At 37.4% G+C, this 27,575-nt stretch overlaps 1 protein-coding gene across 1 annotated transcript in view; it reads left to right on the top strand.

The window, feature by feature from the left end:
• Window positions 1–27,575, top strand: part of LOC114659307 (cadherin-22-like) — a 785,264-nt gene that overhangs the window by 461,498 nt on the left and 296,191 nt on the right. The window contains exon 7 of the mRNA XM_051932845.1: window positions 16,341–16,477. Coding sequence (XP_051788805.1) covers window positions 16,341–16,477 — 137 coding nt within the window. The remainder of the gene's footprint in view (window positions 1–16,340; window positions 16,478–27,575) is intronic.

The raw sequence follows: 27,575 nt of genomic DNA, 5'->3' as shown, positions 1-27,575 counted from the left end.
TCAAGGAACATATGAAGTGATCTGATGTGACCAAGATTCACATTTGTCACCATGTATGCCACTGTACAGCCACAGGAGCCTCTTCTGCATAGAGCTGATCAAATAATACACACAACTATGGTAGTGTTTCAATATTTTGTGATTAGTTCTTCGATTGCTCTCTGACCTGCGTCTGAAGGTCTTTGAAATCCAGACATTGTAGATTTTCAGCTGGTCACCGGCATTTATTATGTTGCAAATGACCAGACTGGGATGGGTCATGGTAAAATTCCAGAACAAAATCGGGACTTCTGTTATGTTTTTAAATAACCCCAATTGTCCTATTCCAAAATCTGGGCCCCAGAAGTAGTCAGTTGTGAGGCATGCTCTGTAATCACACAGCAACCAATATAATCTTTGTCATGGCTGTGTACCTCACTTCTTCTGGAGGTTATAGTCTTATTCATATTAGGGCCTGGTGGAGCTCTATCCGAACTCAGTAGTCACCCCTGTTGCTTACAATGATTTCTACCTGTCAGGCCTTTACAGTATTCATACAGTAGGGTAACATATTTGGGGAGATGATACAGGAGATACCTCTCAACACACTGAAGGTATTATGAATCCCTCAAAGCCCCTTGAGTGTCTTGCTAAGAATATGGTGACAATGTCTGCCCAATTCAGTGTGAACAGAATGGAGAGTTAAGTAAAGCAATGCGGGGGATTTCTTACAATTAATTGCCTTCTCTCAACTTATCTGTCTTTTTATATATAAACGTCTACGCATAGAAGTGTGTGTGTCTGTCTGTCCGCGTGAAGTACAAACAAAGTGACTCTGTTGCCAATGTGAAACTGCCACCGCTAATACACAAGCGAGGCAAGCACATCAGCAAAATGAAACTCCAAGGAGAGAAAAATTCGCTTAGCCACTGTTAGACAATGGAGACGAGCACATCGGCAAAATGAAACCACCAAGGAGCCGCTAATACACAACGATGCAATTGATTGATTGAATTGCCAGAGTCCATGGTTTCTAGGAGCCTGGACTTTTTACAGCATGGGCTTACACAGCTAGTTTAATATAATTGCCATTCTAATAATCTCCGTAACCACTCATTATATAACGCCTTTCACCACATAAATTTTGTTTTACTTATTGTAATTTAGTGTGTTTATAAACTCTTCTGTTTGCTCACAAACAATGGAGTTTGCATTATTTACCATTTTTCAGTAGATTTTAGTTACCAGCAACTGAGCAAAAGATTTTCAACTTTTCTATCATTGACCCTCCTTAGTACTCCTTTGTCTCCAGTTGTGTATTGTCCTCCAAACTACATTCATCAATGCTATCTAAGTGGAGTTTTTGAAACTGATGGTGATATTTAAAATATCTGTAAGGGGAACTCTCCAATAAAAGAATTTTACAGTGCATTTGAAAAGTATTCAGATCCCTTGATTTTCTGCACACTTTGTTGTGGTTTTGGGTTAGTTTCAAATGGATAAATGTGTCATTTCACACTGTAGAGAGAAGCCAAGCAAAATGACACCTTTTATTGACTAACTAAAAAAATTTACAATATGCAAGCTTTCGAGGCAACTCAGGCCCCTTCTTCAGGCAAGATGTAATCATTTCACACTGTATGTCAGGACAAAACCAAGCCATGAAGTCCAAGGAACTCTCTGTAGACCTCCACAATCAAATTGTGGTGAGGCATTAATCAAGCCAAGGGAATAAAGCCCTTTCTGAAGTACAGAGTGTTTCCAGATTGGCTTTATTAATTGCAAAGTGGAAAATGTCTGAAACCACCATTCCGTCAAACTGAGCAACTGGGCAAGAAGGGCCTTGGTCAGGGAGATGACTGAGGACACAAAGATCACTCTAACAGAGCTCCTGAAATCCTCTGTTGAGATAGGAGAACTTGTCAGAAGGATGACCATCTCAGCAGCACTCCATTAATCAGTCATTTATGGTAGAGTGGCAAAATGGAACTCACTCTTGAGTAAAAAGTGTACAACAGGACTATGAAAGCATGAGGAAAATGATTCTGTAGTCCGATGGGATGAAAATTGAACTCTTTGGGCAGAAATCTAAGCCTTATGTCTGCCAAAGACCAGACACTGCTCATCAGCTGCCTAAGTACAATCCCATGGTGCAGCATGGTGGTGGCAGCATCATGTAATGGGGTGCTTCCCAGTGGCAGGTTGGTATTGAGGGGAGGATAAATACAGCCAAACAAAGACAGGTCTTTGATGAGAATATGCTCTGGTGTCCATACAGTCACAGACTAGGGCGATGGTGCATCATCTTTCAGCATGACAATGACCTAAAGCATATAGACAAGACAACACTAAAGTTGCCTTGGGACAAGTCTATGAATGTCCTTGAGCAGCCTAGCCAAAGTCCAGAACATCTGCAGAGAGACCTGAAAATGTCAGTTTACAGACACTTCCCATCCAATCTAAGTGAGCCTGAGAGGATCAGCCAGGAAGAATTGGATAAACTGCCCAAATTCACGGGTGCAAAGCTTATAGTAATTGCTGCCAAAGAGGCTTCTACAAAGTATTGAATTAAGGGTTGGAATGCTTACATGAATGAAAGATTTCTTTTCTTCATTTTTAATAACTATGCAAACCTTTCTGAAAAGATGTTTTCACATCGACATTCGGGGTTATTGAGTGTAGATTGTTGTGGAAATTATTTATTTCAAGTAAATCTACAACACAATAAAGTGTGCAGAAAGAGGAGTCTGAATACTTTCTGAATCCACTGTATACAAAGAGGTAGAATCACAGCTTTGTTAAAATGTTTCTTGTAAATTCAACAGATACTGATGTTGTTAATAAATCTTAATTGGCCTCCATTGACAGTTACAAAACGCAGAGTTAATGAAACGTAAACGCTTCCTTTAAATGTTTCCTGTGGAGAAAAAATGAGCTGTTAATTGGCATTTGTATTATAATAAGGGGGAGCTGAAATTCAAGTAGTCTGACCTGTTGGAATTTCATTCAGTGTCCACTGTTTATCACACAGCCTTTGAAATGACATGCTATACACATTTATTTGTAAGCATGATTTTACAGAACAGAGCAAGGCAGCCATATAAGCAATATTTTCTTCCCTTTTCAAGAAACTGATTTTGTAATTTTATTAACAACACAGTTCTTTATTTTCCTAAAGTGACATCCTTTTAGTTTGTATTATGGTATTCCCAAGAAATATCCATATTTATTAAATAGTTTTCCTGTCTACAAAATGACAGCAATGTGAGAGTGCATATGAAATCAACAAAAAATGACAAAAATCTAAATAAAGATACAGGGTCCTTTAAATTGTATTGCATTGCATTCTGTTCTAATTTACTTCAAATACTCGAATGTGATATGATGGCACAAATAATGCAACATCCTCTTTCTAAATCACATGTTACACTGGCTCCATATAATGTATCAGTGCTGTATATATTAAAATGATACCAAACACTTATCTGTAACAAAGCTATCTACCATACGTATTTATAAATCAATTATTTGGCAATTTTCACGCTGTTCTTGTTAAAGTTACTTTTAGAAAGGAGTTAGAAAAAGAATGTGATTAATGAAATATTTCTTGTTATCTATGTTGTTAGAATTAAAGTTACATTATCAGCCTCTTGTGCCAGTGTGATGATGCACAGGGTAACACCTTGCATAGATGTCAGTGTAAATCCTGCCCTAATCATTGCTCACACATTTTCCACAATTCTGTGCATTTTTTTGTTTTGTTTTTAATGAATGCTGTAGTTTACCTCTATATCCTAAAGATATATGCCACCAGTCTCTTTTTAGATTTTTGCAGTTCAAGTCTAGTGAATAACATGAAATTGCACAAAGTTAATGGTAAAGAGGTTAAAAAAAAGCTTAGGTTATCAAAAACTGGAAAATAATGTAATTTTATGTTATACAAAAAGACCATTTTCAGGGAACAAGTCATAGGTTAAAACATGTTTTCTGCTGCAATCGAAGGTAATTAAGCATTGAAAGTTGATTGAAACAGTTCCTACGGGTGTCCCAAATTTTGTTGATTACTTACAAACCCTCTGTCTGTAGAAAAGCAAAGACTGAACAGACTGTGTTTGTACACCCTCTGAAGCATTGTTTGGACAGTTTTACACTGCATATTGCTTTCATCATAGAGAGAAAAAGGCAATTAACAAGCGAAGACTGGCAGATTGACCATTATAACCTTTAAATGTGTAGGTTTTTTCTTTAGAGAAACTGCAAAGAAAGCCAAAGTGTCAGTGAATACAGTTTCCTACACAATCAAAATGAACTTTAATCTGGAGGAAACGCTTGACAGGAACAGGTCTGGCACAACAGAATCAGAAGACAAGTTTCTGACAAGTTGCATGACAGGCGCCTCACAAGACAACAGTTACAAATTCAGCCTAACAGTGGTCAAAGTAACCAAATGGCACTTTCTTTATGTACATTTCAGAGTACATTGAGACTTTAGACTGCATAAATATCAATAAAAATGATGGGAAACGTTCTAAGATTTTTGGCCATTTTAGCAGTGACTTTCTTACTGCCATTTGACCTGTCAAACCTGCTGCTCAAAGTGTTCTCTTCACAGTTGAAAGTGAGAAAAAATCTCACTTATCCTTGGAAAATTAAGTGTGGCAGATTTCAACAAATTTGGTCCACTGGGAGCAAATTTGTTTCATGTGGACAGACAGGCAAAAATTGCAATAGGTGTTTTTTTTGCATGATAAAGGGAGAAAAAAGTGAAAACTGTCTTTCTGAAAATAAGGTAATTTTATTATTAAAAACAAATTTATTTTACCAAGAGCAACAAATAAGACAAAATACCAAAAAGTTAATCCAAGCAGCAAAACTCAGTCCACAGTCAAATATCCCAAAATGAAATCTTTAAATGTACTCACATAAAAACTAAAAATGCTGTTCAGGACCTGACCCACTTCCTGGAATATATAGCTAGGGGGCGGTCCTCTACCTGAATGTCACAGTGACCCCGCCCCCTGAAACTCTATCTTAAGGGCATAGGCATATAACTAAAGATATTAATTCCAAAAAGAAAAAAATAACTCATAATTAATAAATAACAAATAAATACAACAATATTAAGAGCACAAAGGTCAAAGATACGAGTAAGAACATAATTGAAAAAATAATATTTAACATATAACAAATCAAATAAGAATTTTTTGAGCCAGGGGCAAAACCCTGCCTAAAGCAGAATTCAATCCATCCATCCCACTATTATTTTTTCTAACCTGCTTATCCAAGAGACGATGCATTGGGCAGCTGGAGCCTAACCCAGCAATCACCAGGTACAAGGCAAGAGCAGTCCCTAGACAGGGTGCCAGTTCATCGCTGGGCAAAAGCACACAAACAAACACTCACTAGGGCCCATTTAGCAATAGCAATCACCTAACCTGCATGTTTTTGAACTGTAGGAAGAAACTCGAGCCCCAAGGGGAAACCCACATGGACATGAGCAGAACGTGCAAAATCCATGCAGGGAACCCTATAATTGCTTTATTTTTAAACAGTGTTCCCTCAAAGCCAATTGTTTCACCTTTACAAATGTAACTATTGCACAAAACATGATATTTAAGACTGACTTATAAACATAAAAGCAGATCTTTTTTCCTTCCTTTGAAACGCTTTCTTGAAGGTCACTTTCCTTCTGTTTACTTATTCTGTTAAGATGATTTTAATATCTGGTTATCTTTGCATTTTCTAAATGATTTTGAATAAAATTAATTTCCATTTCACTGAAAAAGCTGAGGCTTTGAGATTTAATGATTAGCGATATAGCGTTTTGTATGTGTTTCTAGGTCTTTTATCTCCGTTGACCTGAATCACTTTTAATACACTTCAAAATACTTTTCACTATTATGAAGATAACTGTTAAAATAAATGTAGTTAATTGACTAGTTTGTTACAAGACCTGCTCTGCTATTTAAACTGTTGAAGGGAAGCCACGTGTTCCAAATTTAAGAGATGTAATGAGGTAAAAACTTGGGTCTGCTACTACCTCAAAGATCCAACAGTCTGGGTTTACATCTGGGCCCAGTCACTGTATGTGGTTTGCATGTTCCTTTCCTCCCAAGTCTGTATGGATTTCTTCCAAATGTTCTAAAAATTTTTAAATCAACGACATGATAATTGACAACTTTAAATTAGTCTAGGGAAAAAGTTTCTGGGCGGCACGGTGGCGCAGTGGGTAGCGCTGCTGCCTCGCAGTTGGGAGATCTGGGGACCTGGGTTCGCTTCCCGGGTCCTCCCTGCGTGGAGTTTGCATGTTCTCCCCGTGTCTGCATGGGTTTCCTCCCACAGTCCAAAGCCATGCAGGTTAGGTGGATTGGTGATTCTAAATTGGCCCTAGTGTGTGCTTGGTGTGTGGGTGTGTTTGTGTGTGTCCTGGTTCCTGCCTTGTGCCCTGTGTTGGCTGGGATTGGCTCCAGCAGACCCCCGTGACCCTGTGTTCAGATTCAGCGGGTTGGAAAATGGATGGATGGATGGAAAAAGTTTCTGAATATGAATACAGGTCTGGGGATGCTCTCTGTTTTGTACACAATGACAACTGGGCAAGCTGTGGCTTCCCAGACACCTCTAAAGAATAAGCATGGAACCAGTGTAGTTAATTTACAGTTTTTGCTGCTCAAATACAAAGAGGATTATTAAGTTTTATACTTCCTAAAAAATTTAGAAAGCTGTTGTAAATTTTAAGTTTTTGAAGCTTGTTATGTTTTGATGATAGTGCTCATTTTACAAACCCTCTTTTCTCTTGGTTGAGGGCTTTATTGAATGGACTCATGATCGTTTTTCACAATTAAAGTGGATAGATATTTGTCAGCTGAGAGTTCTCTCGCTGGCTTTACACACTAATAATTCACTGCAAGTGTCAGGTGATTTCATGCCAGACACACAATGTGGTGCTCTGTATAGCGCTCTTACAAGGACAATGAAAAATGACCTTTGCAGAAACCTGCAGGCTTGCATTTGTAGTCTCTTCCATCACACTATAGTGAGATTTGTCACTTGGATATGTGTTTTACGAAATACGTTTGGACGTTTTCAGTTTGTACTGTGGGAAAGACTGAAACCACTGAGGACAAAATCAACAGTGATTACTGTTTTCTTGACACAACCGAGAACAGTAGGTAATGTCATTGTCTGTACAGTGAAGCACTGCCTGCTGTCAACAGATTGAGTCCCTGCAGAGTAATAATGTGCACCAATAGCAATACATGAGTCATTGGCTTTAATGAAGAGACACACAATGTGAAATTCATGCCCAGCTATCCTTTAACATGTGTCCTGCCTCTTTATATGAAAATAATATAACTTAAGCATTTTGGTTCCATCAAGTGAGAAGTCTGCTGCCAGAGCATAAGACTTGTGAACTCCAGCTAAGAACAGAGTTTGATTATGTACATCAGGGTTTCTTAAACTTTTTTTGTTGCGACCTAATCGTTCCCATTCTTAGTTCTGTTTCAAGACTCATTGCTTCATAATCATCATTACACTGGGGTGGTTTCCCCTTGGAGATTCATAGACGATCATTAGAATGGAAGGGTTAGAGATCTTCCCCCTTGAAGAATCACTGCCAATTAATCAGAGTTTCACCCTAGTAGAATCACTCCTGATTGCCAGTTCAAAGTTTGGGTGGGTCAGTCCCCCTTAGAGAATCACCACTGATCGTTAGAGCTTCCCCTTGAAGTTTGTCTGAAGATCGTCAGAGCAACCTCTGAAATCGCTGCCAGTTTTGGGGTTTGGATTGCGGAAGATCATCAGAGTAAAGTCAATTGCTTAATCAGCCCAACGCAACCCACTTCAAAAGCCATACATGAAAAATTCACATTAAATACTATAGTGACTCACGATCCACTGGGGGCAACCCGACTCATAGGTTAAGAAACCCTGACTGGCATGACTTCAGGTTTCCTCAAGTTCATCATAATCAGTAACACTTGGATTCACCTATAGTTTGTTATATAGCAATAATCAAGACATTGAGAAGCCAAACATTCTCTTAATTTAATTTTAAGAAACTGGCTGACCAATAATTCAGGCTGTAGATCCAGGTGGTTGATCTATCAATCAATTAATTAAACGTTTTGCGCAATGCAAAACAAGAATATATTTTAAACCAGAAACATTCAATGGAAGACATTTAATATATGATGAAATGGTCAAAAAGGGAACTCCCGCATGTTAAACAAAAGATGCAAGACAGACATAGGTTTGGGATACCACAGTTTACCCCATTTATTTTCTGTGTTGCTTGAATGCAAAGCAATATCAGTGTATTGAGAATAGATCAGAGTAGATGACATGATGGTTTCTTGAAGCCAGTAGATGACAGTTGGAAGTTAAGGCCTGAGTGAAAAAGAGACTTCCTTTGGAGAGGGGTTTATGAATCTGAGTAGGCAGAAGGGGTGGAGTTGACAGTGTTCTGACAGCATGCGACACCAGTACTGTTGTGGTGATTTCCTCTCCATTCAAAAGCTACCTGAAATTGCGTGTGGCAGTGTCATATCCAAAACCTACCCTGTGTTTTTATTCAAACCCAGACCCATGAGGCACACCACACCCTATGCACATGTGTGTGACACAAAGTAAGCACAAACTGTGAATAACTACTATAATATGTTAAAATAGACATGACATACAAATGAATATCAGGGAGAAATAAAATAAAAGGGGGAACATCCATCATCCAACCCGCTATATGTTAACTACAGGGTCACGGGGGTCTGCTGGAGCCAATCCCAGCCAACACAGGGCGCACGGCAGGAAACAAACCCCGGGCAGGACGCCAGCCCAGCACAGGGCACACACAAGGGACAATTTAGGATTGCCAATGCGCCTAACCTGCATGTGTTTGGACTGTGGGAGGAAACCCACGCAAACACGGGGAGAACATGCAGACTCCACGCAGGGAGGACACGGGAAGAGAACCCAGGTCTCCTAACTGCGAGGCAGCAGTGCTACCACTGTGCCACCGTCCTGCCCAAATGGGGAACATAAAGTACAAAATAAAAAAGTAAGTAAACTTTAGTTCCAGGTGTGTATTCCTTATGACTCTGCTACATAATTTTAAATCACAACCAAGATCACTCCTGTAATGGTTTCAATGGACAACCATTATTCCAGATATCTGAGGGAGCTCTGGCAAATGAATAGTCTTGAGTTCACTAGTACAAATGCCAACAAATATGGACATGCTTGAGCAAGAGGGTAATTTGTATAACACAGTTGTATACTCCTATTACATCATAATTTAGACCAGTCAAAACAAATGGTATAGTCCATGTCACACTCTATACCTTATATTGATAGTATCTGCTTTATATAGATAATATAGTTAATGAAAGAGCTAAAAACTGATAATGTAATCTCGTCATCTCCATCTTGGATACAGTAAGTAAGAAATTCTTAATTATATAAAAAAGTATGTAAAAAATAATGCATAAGATAAAACAAAAAATGTCCCTTATAACTCTTACCTCCTATACCCTTTCTCTCTTCAATCTAGCCTCTCTCTTCTCCTGCCACTTGAGCCAATAATTATTCTTCTAACACCAAGTTGTAATTCTGTCAGAGTTTCTAGATACAGGGCTGCTTAACACCACATTCTGTGGCCACCTCCGTTCTTCCCTATTTGGCCCCATGTGAATCTGGAACACCAAGCTAGACCTCTGCCAAGCAGTCTCTGGTATCTCTGCTTCCCTCAACTTAAACATTTGGCTATTGGTAGATTGTCAGACAAACCTTATAAATGTAGTGTCATGTGACCACTAGTAGCATGGTATAACATAACAAATGAGGGAGGACTCAAAAATTCCCACAATTGGTCAATAGCACAGGAATATGGTGAAGTTTTCAAATATGCCTCTAGGTATCATATTCCTACAGTCTGGTTAATCAGTCTTCCGAATGATATCATGCTGAGCTCATCCGAGTGCATATTTTTGGTATTTATTCTACAATTGTTTTTAGAATTTACATACAATTTAATCTACAATTATTCTGCACCTTTTTTTTCCTCCAAGACACTATGGAAGATTTTCATTAGACAATGATAATCACGATTTTCAACGGAAAACTAACAGAATTCTTAAATAATTTGCTTCACGTAGACAGACCTGTTAATCAGAGATATTTCTGCTGAGGCATCAAAGCATCAGGAAAAAAATGTCCAGAGAAGTGATGCAGCCAAAGCTAATTTTGCACTATGACAGCACACCTACAAACACTGTGCTGTCAAAGAGATTTTGACTGAAAACTATGTTGTTGTTGCTACTTCACATTTTTATTTGCCACATTTTGCTCTCTTCTTTTTGTTTCTGAAATTACAATTGACTCTGAAGAATACAAGATTTACTACCATGATGGTGCCCTTACCTGTTTCCTGTCCTGTGTTCTCCAAATGCATGCAAGGCACTCCTGGCAGATTTCACCTGCATGGTAAACCACTTTAAGTTTCCTATTGCATATGTCATCACAGCCCAGTCCCAAAACAGATCAAATCCATATTTACAGTACATTATAAGAAGAGAAACATGTACAAGACAAGGCAACTGAAGAGCAAATTGGAGTCGATGAAATGACCATATAGTTACAATAACATTAGTACTATTATTTCAGAAGAATCAAATCAGATATTACAATACCAGGTAAAATATATTAAAATGTAAGTGAGAAGTTGTATTTTTAAGTGATATTTGAGTGAGTCCACTGATTTCATTTCCTGAACAGACATAGGGGAGTATTTTTAAATATAATGAGATATGAATAAGTATTTGCTAAATTAATATTTTGGAATGGGAAGAAGACCAGCATCAGAGTATCTCAAGCTGCCTGGCTGCTTGGTAAGATGTAGGAAGACTTGCTTTAAGCTTTCACTCATAAACTATATTTATTTGTATTGAAACCAACTACAGCAAGTACAAAGTGATACACAGAAACAAACAGTCTGGGTGAACTAAATCTTCATACAATCCCATTAACAACATCAAGACACAGGTGAACATTTCCAGGTGGCTCCTTTTTTTAGTTGCAGATTATGTCTTCTCCATTAAAAACTATGAATAAGATTTCCTTCCGAGGAGTGGAGATGAGGCGCTCGGAACAGTGTCAGTTTTTTTAAGGGATAGCAGCCTCCCCTTCCTTTTTGCCCCCAAATAAGCACATAAAACATACAGTTGCTGAAGCCAGACATATAATATACTGTATACATCTGGAGACAACTATGAGTGAATTTTCTTAAAACTGGGTGGAAACTATTAGAAGGCTCACTGACTGTCACATTTCTAAACCAATCCAATGCTTTATGAAGGTGGTGCTCAAAGTAGAGGCGGTGATTTTAAACTGCAAAGATCAGAGGTGCTCGTACTAACCTGGTCTGACAGAGTGCAAGCTTCTGTTTATGATGAACCAGCTACAGTCAACAAATCTCCTAAAAAACCCTATTAGACATATAAATATGTGTCGTGTGTGCAGAGAGCACATTGCATGTTTTAAAAATAAACATAACCTTGATGCAAGTGAAAAACTTTTCTGTAACATCAGATTACACATGTGATGGTATCAGTGGACAAATGGAAAATGTGAAGAATATTTTGTCACAGGTGCTATGTGTGCTCTCTTTGTTCAGCTGTATGACAATAGCACATGAGTCAATGTTAGCTTGAAAGAATTGGCAGCTATAGTCATGAAAATATAAACTGCAGAAAATGCATTTGAAATAAACAGTGTGTTACAGTCTGTCAAAGTACTGCAGTTAAGAGTACTGGCAATGAAGAACCACAGGAAATAGTAGATTTCAATACTCAAAACACCTGAATCAACAAATCTGCCTAACAACACCAGTAGGCTACATGACATTACCGTCTTACTGCACATCTAAACAAATAACTAAAGAAATGTGACTTTACTGTCTAATTGAAAATGCAAATACTGTCACAGCATTTTAACACATCATATACCCATAGACCACAATGATTATCTAAACTCTACTTGCTGTTATTATGTCACAGAATGATGCAATAATTAAAATGACAGAAAGATATTGCAGCAGACAAAGGCACTTCTGTGGAGCCTAGTAGCTGTGGTGGTCTACATGTGTGTCTGCCTGTCTCCATCGTCATAGTGTTCATTACAAGGTGTAAATTAATTATTTATTTTCAGTTGCCTTGTGCTACTGAGCTCTTGAGTGGATAACAGCAATTTCACTCTTTTATTTTCTTTCAGCATAAATTCTTTTGTTCCATATCTTCCCTGGCTACAGTTTAAAACCCATGGAATGGAGAAATTGGGGGTGGATGGTGTAGTTCACTACACAGTTTTTAATAAGTTGTCACCAGACATGTATTCTTGTTTAAGAATCACGTCTGGCCCCCCAGACACTACATAAATTTGGGCAGAGTGGTGGCTCTGAGGCTAAGGATCTGCGCTGGTATCCAGAAGGTTGCCGTTTCGAATCCCCGTCAATGCCAAAAAGAAATCCTACTCTGCTGGGCCCTTGAGCAAGGCCCTTAACCTACAATTGCTCCAGGGGTGCTGTACAATGGCTGACCCTGCGCTCTGACCCCAAGGGGTATGCGAAAACTAACAAATTCCTAATACAAGAAATTGTATAAGGCGAAATAAAGAACAAAAAAAAAAAAGAACAAAAAAATCTAGACACACTGACTTATTTAGCAATGGGATTTCATAACTGTTAGAAGGGCGTGCTGATGCTTTCTCAAAACACATTGAAAATATGTGCAGAAACAAATCAAAGGGAAAACTTACAAACATCATTATCACTGAAGTGAACTCGTTCCAAACTCAGCTCAAGGTGAGTTCCCTGGAATCCTGGGACACGAAGATCATAAATTTTGCAAAGTTCTCTGAAATTCTGTTTTGAGTTCCAACTCTCCCAGAATACATTGTACTCCAGTTCAGCTTGACCAGAGTCAGGCTAAATGCCTATCTCCATACATCTGTCAGCTCAAACATTTAACGTATTCCATATGCAGGTCCCATCAACATAATCCACACAATCCATATGTATCTCATAAACGTGCTGTAGTGTTTCAAGACAACCTCTACCTTAACATACCTTAACAATTTAGTTTATTTTCCTCCAAATTAATCAGACCTGAAACCATGTATTTTTTTAAACACATATTACTCTGTTTTCTTGATGTCACCTCAAAAAAGCAGCTTTGCCTGACTTTTTCCTTGCTAAATAGGAGAAAATATTTACATCTCAAGCAAACAAGTCACTAAACTTGAGCTAAATGTTGACGACTGCCTTAACATTCATTCACGTAAGAGATGACCCAAGAAGCAGGTGGTGTCTTGTTGTTACTGCTGTATATTACAAACACTTTTTTTTTCTTTTTGTTTGTCCCTAAGAATTTCATTATGGGTAGTGGCTGAATAAACAGGTTTGCATTCTGTCATTGCTAGTATCTCCAGTACTATCTAAATGATTAGAATACTGCAGTGTTCAAGGCTTTTGAATTTATAGGTTTTCATTATTAGAATATGGGACCAAACAAGGTGGAGATGATGCATCAGAAGTATCATGAAAATAGCTTTGAACAGATTTATTCTAGAGTGGTATAAAAAAAGTTGTTTATAGAATAAAAACAGATCCAGATAAATATTTCTAAAACTTATTATCATCTGCATTACATTTTTCATAATTCATGCTATTGTTATCAGTTATGCTTGTTAAAATATTATATTTCTCTCAGCCTCAACCAGTCCCTTTCTTCTTTCTGGGTGATTGTTTGTAACGTTTGTGAAGAAATCTTGTGACCACTTAATGGTGCCATCAGAGGCATTTTAAACACACAGAGCAAACTGCCTTAGCATAAAGCATTGTGAGGTCTATTTCAAATCATTGGTCAACGAGCAGAATTTTAATCTATAAATTATTATTATTACGTGACTTTTATTTAGTACAAATATATTGCTGAGCTATACCTTCAGCAAATTTTACTCTGCCATGTCAGCTAAGACCTAAAAATATCAAGAAATCCAGATATGTCAAAAAATATGTTTTTCATCAATCAAAACAATGCAAGGCAAAAACGAGCAAAGGCACGGAACAAAAAATCAAGAAACGAGGAAGGAAACAAATCTAATCTGCTTTATCTGGCATTAACCAAATATGGAGCCTGTGCAACTAGTGGGATGGGTATCCCACATTCCATAACTATAATAGTTTAAGAATACTTTAGTGTGTTGTGAATATTTTGTTTCTGTTTTGTTTTATTGGAAACCATAGACAAAATGACTAAATTACCAAGTAGTGTGGTATAGAATATGACTTTAATGACCTTTAAATTTCAACTTGATGTTATTTTGGAGAATCTAGGCGTTGTTTTTCAGCCACGGTTTTCTCCCAGAACTGTTTTTAATTTTTATTTTTGTTATTTATGAATTGTTATTTTTCATATTTTTGGTATTGAAGTGTTTTGCTTATTTTTTGTACTGTCTGTTTAATTGTGCACATGTTCATTGTGGTTTGTGGGTGGTTGTCCAAGAGGCAGGGCCACCCTGACATCAATACTGTTGTGACCTCACCCCTGGCTCTCCATTGGGACCACTGCGACAGGCCATAGCAGTGTATGCATTGAAGCTGTTTGGAGTGTTTGTGAGTGCTGCCATTTCTTTGGTTGTTGTCACATCTTTGATTATTTCTTCTACTGCTTTTGGATTACGATTTCTGAATAAATGTACTGTAACATGTTCACCTTAAAACTGCCTTTTGCCAACTCATTTCTTTTGCTTTTCCTTTTAATTTGTTAAACTTATAAACTATGAATTTAGCTTTGCCTATTTCTGACAGTTCGTCGCACTGGTTAATCAGCAATTTGTTCAGCATTACTGACACCTTAAATGCAGATTCAAAATTCTGACACTCTTTTTTTTACTGATAGTATAATCCAATTATGAAAAGACATATTCACTGGTTAGTAAAATGTATTTTTTCATTCCATTTAACTTTCACGCTCTCTGGCTCTACAATCCACATGGCGCTACTCCACCTCCTGACTCTAAGCAAAGATGATCTATAACAGAGAGAGTAGCCTTTAAAGACCACTCAGTGGCTACTTAAGATTACTTGAATTTCTTCCAGAGTCAGGAATTCTCCCTAAACTCATACATTCACTTAAATCCACAGGCAACATCTATAGCTGCCTCCTGTGCTCTCTTCGACAAACAATAGAGTTCTACGTGTCTCAGGAGAGAATCTTTGGAAACATTTCTCGTATTGGAGTAAAAGAGTAATTATTTTTTCCTAGGAAAGATAAAAAGCCACACTTTCTTTACAAGAAAGGTATTATATCCAATCAGAATTCAAAAGACTCATGTTATTAAGACATCACCAAATAAAGAATTTTATGCCAGTGTTTTGCACATAAATCTTCACCTTTCCCGCAAGACCCTGACCATGGAACACAAAGATCATAATGCCACATAACAACCAAACACTGTCCTATGTGGTTGCAGTCTGGGATATGTAATTTACAGACCCTCTGTCTTTGATGATTTTAATACCACATATAGCTCAGGAAAACAAAAGAATATCTGAAAAATCCTCTGTTCATATACAACTCCTCATTGCAGTCCCTGCTGTCCATTGGGACCACACACAATACTAGCTGGCTAACAACCAGTTATTACATTGAACATTGACTTGTGTTCTTTCTCTTTAGGATTTATACACATTAAAATGCATTGTAACTAAAAAGTTCTTGTGCTTTCCCAATTCTGAATTTTCACATCTACTTACTTTTAATATAGCCTACTTTTAAAATAGGTGAACACACACAACTAGGAAATAAATTGAAGTCAAGGGACAGATAAATGTCCATACCAAGAAAAGCCAAAACCAGAACAAAAACCAAACAGGGAAAGCAAGAATTTGAGACGAAGAACATTAGAAATACATACAAGAAAAGAGCTTTAGGTTTTGTTATCCAAATCATGGATGGAAAGATATGTGTTTTGCCAGTGTTTAAACTGTAGAAATGATGACGGCAGACATCGCAGTGCACATGACTACATGCCCCAGCAACCCCAAATGGCAATGGAGCCTATGAAAATAGCAGCACTCAGGAAAAACAAGATGGTGTTGTGGGAGATGTAATGAAAATACAAATAAATAATTATACTAACTCTTAGAGTGAACTGAAAAAATAAGAAACTTGCCTGGAACTGTTCTAGAAGATATAGTGCTTCCATGTCCAAACCCTGGGCAGGATTAAGTAATTTTGTCACTGCCATTAAATCTTATGTATGTTAAACGTATGTGAACTGCAGTCTCTTTATTATTTCTTATGCAGGTACTCCATTGATCGAAGCACTGATGTAGAACGGATATTCAATATCGACTCCATCACGGGTGCTATCACCTTAGGAAAGATCTTGGATCGAGAGACAGCAGGGTGGCACAACATCACTGTCTTGGCTGTGGAAGCAGGTAGGACAATGCAGTTAATATTTATGAAAAGGTCACAATGCTTCCTTTGCCCAGAATCTTTCTGTCTTTACATTGTGATAAATATACACACCCTTTGTTCGCAATGTCTGGAAGTTTTACGATTAGGGGTTTTGACTAACTAATTGATATGGTTCCCTCGAACTAAAATCAATTAATGGAATTTCAGTTTTTCTTGTATAATTCATGTAAGAATATGTTTTTGCGAGCTGATCAATATGTAAAAAAAAACTTTGATTTAGTAGTCATATAAGTTTAATAGGGTAATAAGTTTAATAGATAAATCCTGCAAACCTCATGAGCCAGGTGACTTCTAGACTCAAAGGACCACCTTTTCAGACTTTCAAAAAACCAGCCACAATAATATATATGTCATTTTTAAAAACAGAAGTAACTATCTAGTGTGTTGTTTAACCTAAAACGAACCATGAAGCTATGATACCATAATGTCATGATGGATGAGTGCAATAATATTTAAAATCTGCATAATTTAGTGAGTAGACAATAAAGAGTTACATCATGATAGACAATCCAAAATATCTAGGTTGCTCGCAAAGCAAGCGATTGGCTACATTCCACAAATTTAAAAGCAACCACAAATTTTAAAATAATTTGAGGTGGATGTAGTAAGAAGTTAAGCAAAATGACACCTTTTATTGGCTGACTGGAAAGATTACAATATGCAAGCTTTTGAGGCAACTCAGGCCCCTTCTTCAGGTAAGATGCTTCTCACTACATCCATAACGGCTAACACGGTAAAACACCCTAGTACTCTGAGGTGAACGAATAAGGAACCAAAGAAGAAATCCTTAAGTAAAAAAAAAAAAACAAATTTGTCAAAAATTCTACCACCAACGGTAGGGTCTATGAGTACATAAAAGCACTAATGAAAGGGAAATTAAAAATGGCAAAAGACAGAAGAGAACAAGCTAATTTTTCAGCATTTCAGCTGCAAAAGGACAGTTAAAGAAGAGATGACATCTATTTAGAAATAAAATACAAAAAAGAGGAAGTACCAAATGCTCTCAGTACATATTTTTGGAAATTTAACTTATGAATAAGATCCAGTAGTGAGATACAATATTAATGATTTTGAAATTTGAGGAAACAGAGAGAAGTATTAGGGCAATTAAAAAATCTGACAATAAATAAATCACCAAGACCAGGTAACATTTATTTTACAGTGTTCACAGAAGCTGACAATTATATAAAGCCTAAAATGAATGTTTGAAAGTCATTGCATTCTGGGCAAGACTAAAAAGTAGTTAATGTAATCTCATTATATAAAATAGTAATTCTAGTAACTATAAATCAGCTATCGTATTATCTATTACAGGCAAATGAATGGAAACGATTATAAATGACAAAACTAGGCAACGCATAGAATGTACAATTAGGTAAAAAGACAGGTTCAGTTATGGGAAGCACTTTGGGCGTGCTAGACGTAAAGACAAAAGAGAGAAGGAAAATAAAAGTGTTGGCCATTACAAAAGATGCTGCACATCCTCTCCCTGATACACTAACACTGAGAAGTTTCAGCCAATCAGTTACTCAGCAGAAGTGTGCCAAGAAATGGTACAGGGGCTCCTTTACGCCAACGGAAATATGCCTTTAAAATCCCTCACTGTGACTGTGACTGCTCTTTTTATCTTTAGCAAAGTTTATTCTTTTTAGTTATTCTGGTGTATCTTTGATAGGGTGGGTTGTTGTTTGTTATAATAATATTTATTTTTTCTTCTGTAAAAAGCACAGTTTCCCCTTGGGGACAAATAAAGTACACTATATCTATCTATTTATTGTAACACAAAAGAAGCAGAACAAAGATAAAGTGTTTGAGTACCAGATCATGATACCCATATAATTGTCTGTAAAAAATGAAAAAAATGTTAAATGACAAAAACAGAAACAATTTTCGTTGATAGATTCAAGTCATAGACTGGCTAAATGTGGTTGTGGTGGTTCTTTAAAGGCGGCCCTGGAGAAAGAGGTGTGTTCAAGTTTCTGGAACAAGAAGTAATGTAGCTTCTCCTCATGCCATTGATCTTCAGGTCTGAAGACAAAAGGAAAGGAGAGGAATCAAATGACAGCACTGACCCTCGATTTGTTGTTGAATTATCAACAGATGAGACCTGAATTTGTCTCCCATTTGCTTGTGTGTGACACTTATCTTCAAGTATATTACTGACTGATAGCATTGGTTTAGACAATGCAGATTCTGTTTCACAAATGTGGTACTATGGCATGAAGAAGCAACAGAAGTATTTAATTATAGGAGCTCATACTATATATAGATTTTCAAAAAAGCTTTTCATAATGTACCATGTGTTTGTCTACTGATCAAGCTAAAAGAAGCAAGAATTCAAGGCACAATCTGTGAGTAGGTGCATGATTTGTTTAAATGCAGGAAGCTTCAAGTTGTGGGGCAAAGACTGTTTTCTGATTGTGGGTGTAATCAACTGTTAAATACGAAATCCACTGGTGTCAGTACCAGGACTGCAGCTCTTTATTTTCTAAAAACGATCTTAACAAAAACATACATAAAAAGCTTAATGTTTGCCAAAGAAACTAAAAAGGCGAATTTGTCAGATAACTGGGTGTTTGCTAATTTATTGGAGAAGAAAGTGGATAGAATCCTTATAGATTTTACACACAATAAGTAAAAATACTAAATATTATTACATAATGGGACCCAATGTTTCAAAGTCTACTTTAAGTAAAGGACTTAGGACAACCTGACTGTGTACATAATGGAAGACGAAGGCTAAAAGGATTTTTGGCTGCATAGTATATGGTGTTGAGTACAAATCATGTAGGTTAAGCTGTACAACAAACTTGTGAGGCCAAATCTGAAATATTTTAATATTGCAATTTTGGTCTCCTTATTACAAAAAGACATCTCAGCAACAAAGAAAGTCCAGAGATGATTTTTAGACTGATTCCAAGGCTGCTGAGTATTAGCTGTGAGAAAACACCAAAGGAGTATTTTCAGTTTATGCATTCAAAGACAAAGAATTGACATGACAGAAGGGTTTGCATTTATGAAGGAAACTAGAAAGCATAAGGAGCAGAGATGGAAACTGGAAAGGATGCAAAATATACTGATGTAAGGAAAGATTTCCTTAACCAGAAAGCAACAGATGCAAGGAATAATTATTTAGGCTTGGGGAGATTTGTGGCAGATAAAGTTTAATGTCAAATGTAAAGCATTACACATTGGAAGTAAAAATATTAGGTTTAAATACACAATGGGAGGTCTGAAAATCGAGAGTACACATTATGAGAAGGATTTCGGAGTTGTAGTGGACTCTACGCTATCAACTTCCAGACAGTGTTCAGAAGCCATTAAGAAGGCTAACAGAATGTTAGGTTATATAGCACGATGTGTGGAGTACAAGTCCAAGGAGGTTATGCTCAATCTTTTTAACATACTGGTGAGGCCTCATCTAGAGTACTGTGTGCAGTTTTGATCTCCAGGCTATAAAAAAGGACATAGCAGTGCTAGAAAAGGTCCAGAGAAGAGTGACTAGGCTCATTCAAAGTGATGACACTTGCGCTTCTGCTTCCAAATAAAGTTTTTTTTCATGCCTCTAATTTAGAGATGAGAACTTCTGTCTCTCACTACTGGATGTGTCATATAGGAGGCTGCTCTACTAGCCAATGAAGGTCTGCAGAATTGTGATTGCATATGTATGAGGTTGATTAGCATGGTTCTTATATAGTTGTTTCAGGGTGGGACCAGGTGGGGTTTAAGGCATGTTCACAAATGCACATTTACAAAATGATTATGATTTATAAATGGTAAATTGTGTGGAAATATGCGTGTTTTATAAATCTTTTTTTTTTGGCATACGCATTTTCCTGTTTTTTTGGCATATACATATTTTTATGCTCAGAATTATGCAGAGGTTCATAAACAAGGCCATAGGATACAAACTCTGTCCCTTATCACTAGAATTACCAGAGCCTAAGAAAAAACTTGTAGATCCGTCCCACCTTAAATCGCTTCGCACCTCTCCATCACCGTCTTTTGTCCTGTAAATGTGTCGATAAGCAGCAAGCAGCCTGCTATCACATCCCCCACCACCACACAGTTTTCTCAGCTCAAGTCTGTTTACCTGCATGTCAGTTGCTTGGAGTTGTATAGAGTGAGAAGTCAAGCAAAATCACACCTTTTATAAATACTATATCGTTATTTGGAACACATGCATTTCATGTGTGTTCCGTGTCTACAACAATCTATGTACAGTAAACACATTGTTAAAACAGAAACGTTTTCCATGTTTTAGTAATAATTGACAAAATGTAGACATGAAGTGTATAATGTGTTAAGCCTAAATTCCAAATATCAAATAAACACTTTCACAAAAGGTATAAATATAACAGAACAAGTGCGCTTCTATTCAAGAATATAACTGCAGAAAAATAACCCGCGTTAGGGTGTGACATTGACACGCATTTGCTATGACCGCTTCGGATGGCGCCCCTGTATCAACTGTTGACTGGTAATCAAAACTTCACAGGTTTGACCCCGGACGAGTCCGTTTTGAGAAGTGAGCTGCTCTTATTCTTACTATTTTAGAATAAAAACACACATTTGATTTCAGTCTGTAACAGCCAGTGTAAATGTATGATACTTGTAAAGGTTAGCTTTGTTTTTTTTTGTTTTTATTCTGTTTTATTCTCTCAGTCGCGTTCACGATCCTACCCCCCCCTCCCCATCTGACACTGCTGTTTTCACATAAAGACGCGCTATAGCTCTGCAGTCTACAATACTTGTGGCTTTACGCTGTAGGAAATAAGTAAATAAATCAAGGTAAAAAAGTAAATTACATTCGATCTGGCTCTTATATACAAAGTACAGCGACGGCAGCTTCCACCTTCAGCTATAGACTCTCCACTCTAGTGTTTAGATCTGGACGGTGCATGTGCCCAAAACATTAACATTTATATGTTACTTACATCTTGCCTGAAGAAGGGGCCTGAGTTGCCTCGAAAGCTTGCATATTGTAATCTTTTTAGTTAGCCAATAAAAGGCTTGACTTTTCACTATGTTACTTACATAAAAGCTGGATTGCATGTTATTTACCTTAATTTATTTACTTACTTCCTACAGCGTAAAGTCACAAGTAGACTGTAGAGCTTCCTGTGTTTGATCGACACAGGCATGCTCAAAAAATACGTGTAATGCCACGAAAAGTGCCTGCTGACACTTTAGTACGCAAGCAATGGTACGAGAATGCAGTTAAACTTTTTTTCGGGGCACAAACACCGTCCAGATCTAAACACTAGCGTGGAGAGTCGCTTGTGTACTGAACAGTCTATAGCTGAAGGTGGAAGCTGCCGTTGCTGTACTTTGCATATAAGAGCCAGATCAAATGATATTTACTTATTTACCTTGATTTATTTACTTACTTCCTACAGCGTAAGTCACTAATAGACTGCAGAGCTATAGCGCGTCTATATCTGAAAACAGCAGTGTCGGATGGGGGGGTGTAGGATCGTGAATGCGACTGAGAGAACAAAACTGAATAAAAGTATCATACATTTACACCGGCTGTTACAGACTGAAATCAAATGTATGTTTTTATTCTAAAATAATAAGAATAAGAGCAGCTCACTTCTCAAAACGGACTTGTCCGGGGTCGATCCCGTGAAGTTTTGATTACCAGTTGCGCCACCAAAGCGGTCGTAGCAATTGCGTGTCAATGTCGCACCCTAACGCGGGTTCTTTTTCTGCAGTTATATTCTTGAATAGAAGCGCACTTGTTCTGTTATATTTGTACCTTTTGTGAAAGTGTTTATTTGATATTTGGAAGTCAGGCTTCACACATTATACACTTCATGCCTACATTTTGTCAATTATTACTAAAACATGAAAAACGTTTCTGTTTTAACGATGTGTTTACTGCACATAGATTGTTGTAGACACGGAACACACATGAAATGCAAGTGTTCCAAATAATGATGTAGTATTTATAAAAGGTGTGATTTTGCTTGACATCTCACTCTATACAACTCCAAGCAACTGACACGCAGGTAAACAGACTTGAGCTGAGAAAACTGTGCGGTGGTGCCTGCTGCTTGCTGCTTATCGACACATTTATAGGACAAAAGATGCTGATGGAGAGGTGTGAAGCGATTTAAGGTGGGACGGATCTACGAGTTTTTTCGTAGGCTCTGGTAATTCTAGTGTTATGCTCCATCCTCTCCTCTCTGTACTTTCCTCTTTGTATGTTCCTTCTCAAAGTGGGTGTTGCTTTCACACATCATCTATCCCACATAAAATTAGAGTGTCTGTGTGTCCCCACCAGCAATGTGTGCCCTAGGCTGCAGCTTATATTGCCTATTTAATGAAACAGCAGTTTTGCCTTTGGCAAAAAACTGAATAGGCATGATTTTCTATCCTTATCAGTTTTGAACCTTTCTTTAAGGAACTGTGTGGTTTAGGTTCTGTAGTGACTATCTCTTTGAACTTGATACACAAGAACTAAATAACAATGCAAAGACATACAATATAATTTAATAAACAAAGGCAAATTCCATAAGCAAATGCTGGAATTCAGAACATCAGCACTGGCAGTTTGCCCAACAATTCTCATTGTCAATCAGGATGTTGAATGCAAATGCAATACTATACAAAATACTGGAATTTTTATGTTATGTTATGTGTTATGTGGTGAGCATCTGTTCTGACTGAATTGCCTACAACAGATGAAGAAGCAATTGTTGCAAAGCCATCTGATGCTACGGCTTTGTGTTATTTGCTCTGTTATTTTCAAAGCTCCTTCTCGAAACAAAGATTTTCCTACTACAGATCCTAGCTACCCATATAGTCACTGAAAATGGAGAAACAAATTGCAGTAATAAATTACCTTTTACTGATGCCTAGAGAACTTTTCAGACATCTCCTCTGCTGGATGTCAGCATTTCACCATTTTATTCCCTCATTTGCTGACTGTAGCTGTAGTTGGGTAATTAAACTGTTTTAATAACAGCAACCAGACAACAGCTTTAAGATGCTTTTCAGCTTATGTTTGTAGTGTTCAGTCAGCAGTAAATGTATTTAAGTTACCTATTAGCCAAATGTGTTTTTTCATTATCTGTCAAAAACTCCCATACTTCATTGCGCTAAATGAGCGCTTTCTTCTTGCTTTGAAGCATCCAATTTTCAGCCCTGTTTGATTCCTTTCCTTGTTAGCATACAATTCATGGAGACCTACTGTTAGGAAAATGGGGTCAAATAAACATTTTTTTCCTAGTGACTGTAATACCTTGAAGATAAAAATATTAAAGGCAAATTAGAGAGTACCAGATATTTGGCTAGTGTTGAAGTAACCAGCGTTAATTGTGTACTGTTCTGTGTTAAAAGGTAGAATGCATTTTAAAATAATGTTAGATAGAAATTATTTTCTGTGACATTTTAAAATACAATTTCAATGTAATTCAATTAGAAATGTACCTGCCACTATGATGTTTTATTCAAAACAGTTAATTAGGCCAATAGCCACCACAAATTTCACAATAAGGGGACTCTACTCTCAAATATATATCACTGTCACACGGAACGTGTTCTAACTGTTTCTATAGATAGATAGATAGATAGATAGATAGATAGATAGATAGATAGATAGATAGATAGATAGATAGATAGATAGATAGATAGATAGATAGATAGATAGATAGATAGATACTTTATTAATCCCAATGGGAAATTCACATTCTTCAGCAGCAGCATACTGATACAATAAATAATATTAAATTAAAGAATGATAATAATGCAGGTGAAAAACAGTATGGAAACACAACAACTGTCAAGACCACTGACAGGATAATGACTTTTAATTGATCAACTTTGGAAATCTATTCAATACAGTGACAAAAAAAAACTTCTGGATTCAAGGATTCAAGGTGTTTTTGTCTTTGCAGTGTGACAACCAGAATCTCAGTATCAAAATTCCAAACAATAGAACATATTGTCAATATATGGAGGGCATTTGCACGGGTAAATATAGTCACATACGTTGGATGACCTGTCAAAGTCCACAGAGCATTGAACCTTCCAGCAAACAAAATCATTTTTGTTATCTTACTTTATTTGACAAATACGATGGGGAGTCAAGCTAAAGTTAGAAAATGGGACTTATTAGAAAATGGAACAAAACTGATAATATCATTTCTCAATGTGGTCTCCACCCTTCTCAATGCACTTGCACTACCTGCCTGGAAGTATCTGGATTCCAGCAGAATAAAAGGTTTTGTCTTATCCTCGTGACCACTTGTGCACCCGAGTTATCATCGAACACTACATGCCGAGGAGCACTACAGTCAATAGTGCAAGTTACTATGACTTGCTGAAGACCAATGTGTGAAGCCTGCTCTTTGATCCAAGCAGCGGCGACTGCTGTCTCAAGGAGTCTTTTTGCTGCAAGACAATAAACACACACTGCTAAGAACACCAAGGCTTGTCTGGAGAAACTGAAGTTTGAGGTATTGTACATCCTCCTTATTCACCAGATATGGCACCGTGTGATTTCTGCCTTTTTAAAACAACTAAAAACAACATGTGGTTGCTCGTCGATTCAAGACAGATGATGACGTGAAAAAAGCAGTGCATGAGTGGCTGCGAGGACAGGACAAAACCTTTTATTCTGCTGGAATCCGGGCACTTCCTGGTAGGTGGCACAAGTGCATTGAGAAGGGTGGAGACTACATTGAAAAATGACATGATCAGTTTTATTAAGGTTCGTTCCATTTTCTGATAAATCCCATTTTCTAACTTTAGCTTGATTCCCCCACGTATATTGAGTGTGTTGAAATTTTCATTCACATTTTTTATCTCAGTAACAATAAAAATGTAGTTTGGACTCATAAATTCCAAAGGCATGTGTGTTTGATTAATTGGAAAAATTAAACTGGTCAGGTTTCTCTAGGGTATGTCAGCCTTTTCCTGCTGTTCCACTTATTGTCTCGATGCATGCTCAATAATCCAGGTAAGGAAATTCTAGAAAGTTGATTCAGTTCATCTGGACATAGTTCTTTTCCAGGGAGATACATTACATCACTCATCCAAATAACTTTCTCAGTCTCAGTTGACTACAGGTTTCTCCAACCTTATAAACAGTACCTTTGCATAATGACCGAAACTAGCATCATTCGACTAACAATGGGCCGTGTGATCAATGATATGGTGCCCCGGCACAGACAAAGTAATATAGTTTACGCAGTTAAGTGCCAAGCGGATTGCCATGAATTATACATCGGGGAAACCAAACAACCACTGGTGAAGCGGATGGTACAACACAGAAGAGCTACCTCGTCAGGCCAGGACTCCACAGTCCATTTACACTTACAGGACAGTGGTCACTCTTTAAGTGATGAAAATCTGCACATCCTGGACAGGGAAGAACGCTGGTTTGAGTGAGGAGTCAAGGAGGCCATTTACGTGAAAAAAGGAACGACCATCTCTGAACCGATGGGGGGGCTTAAGGGTACATCTTTCACCATCTTACAATACTGTAATTACAGCCATTCCCGAACTCTCTGTGAATGGTACTCATGGCCATTGATCAATGGACAATTTGCATATCATTGATGACATGGCCCATTGTTAGTCAATGGTGCTAGTTTCGGTCATTATACAAAGGTACTGTTTATAAGGTTGGAGAAACCTGCAGTCAACTGAGACTGAGGAAGTCACTTGGATGAGTGATGTAACGTATCTCCCTGGAACAGAACTATGTGCAGATGAACTGAATCAACTTTCTAGAATGTTCCACTTATTATTTGGAATTAGGTCTCTGGGATGTCTACTGGACACACTGGCCTTATTTGACTTTTTCTAACAGTGAGACATTGCCTATGCAGTTTTTCTCTGTGATACGACATCAGGAGTCCCATTGAAATTTAATGTCAGTAAATGTAAAGTATTACACATAGGAAGTAAAAATGTTAGATCTGAATACACAATGGGATGTCTGAAAATCGAGAGTAAACCTTAAGAGAAGGATTTAGCGGTCATAGTGGACTCTAAGCTATCAACTTCCAGACAGTGTTCAGAAGACATTAAAAAGGGAAAAAGAATATTAGGTTATATAGCACGATGTGTAGAGTATAAGTCCAAGGAGGTTATGCTCAATCTTTATAACGCACTGGTGAGGCCTCATCTTGTTTACTGTGAGCAGTTTTAATCTCCAGGCTACAAAAAGAACAAAGCAGCATTAGAAATGGTCCAAAGAAAAGTAACTAGGCTCATTCTAGGACTGCAGGGGATGACTTATGAAGAAATATTAAAAGAGCTGAGCCTTTTCAGTTTAAGCAAAAGAAGATTAAGAGGTGACATGATTGAAGTGTTTAAAATTATGAAGGGAAATAGTCCAGAGGATCAAGACTGTTATTTTAAAATGAGTTCATCAAGAACATGGGGACACAGTTGGAAACTTGTCAAGGGTAAATTTCGCACAAACATTAGGAAGTTTTGCTTTACACAGAGAACCACAGACACTTGGAATTACAGAACAAATAGCGTAGTTGACAGTAAGACTTTAGGGACTTTCAAAACTAGATTTGATGTTTTTATAGAGGAATTAAGTGGATAGGACTGGCAAGCTTTGTTGAGCTGAAGGGCCTATTCTCATCTAGATTGTTCTGCTGTTCAAATGTGTGAAAATTATTAAAAAGTTAAAAAAAAACTATCTCCTTATAAGTGCTTAGTACATTTTAATAAAAATTTTACCAAATTTAGTTTTGTTATTTTTCCATTGACTCCAAAACACAGAAACTGGGAAATGACAGCTCACTTAATTGGGCTAGGAATCCAATTAAAAACAGAAGTTGGTTCGAACAAAAACCTGCAGCCACAGTGGGTTCCCAGGACTGAGTTTGGGAATCACGGGTCTAGATTGATTTCCTTTACAGATTCTTCATATATCATCCTTAATCAAAGGCTAAGAAAGAATGTAAGCTTTACAGCCAAACTCCACTAATTATGTATTGTTCTATTAATCAAAAACTGGAATGCAGTCTTTTATGATCGACACAATCCTCTAATGCCCCTTACTATTCTTGTACATAAAACTAAATA

The sequence above is a fragment of the Erpetoichthys calabaricus genome, chromosome 10, assembly GCF_900747795.2.
Source record: "Erpetoichthys calabaricus chromosome 10, fErpCal1.3, whole genome shotgun sequence".
Lineage (NCBI taxonomy): Eukaryota > Metazoa > Chordata > Cladistia > Polypteriformes > Polypteridae > Erpetoichthys > Erpetoichthys calabaricus.
Note: the sequence above shows the minus strand (reverse complement) of the source record. Positions and strands in the feature narration are given on the sequence as shown.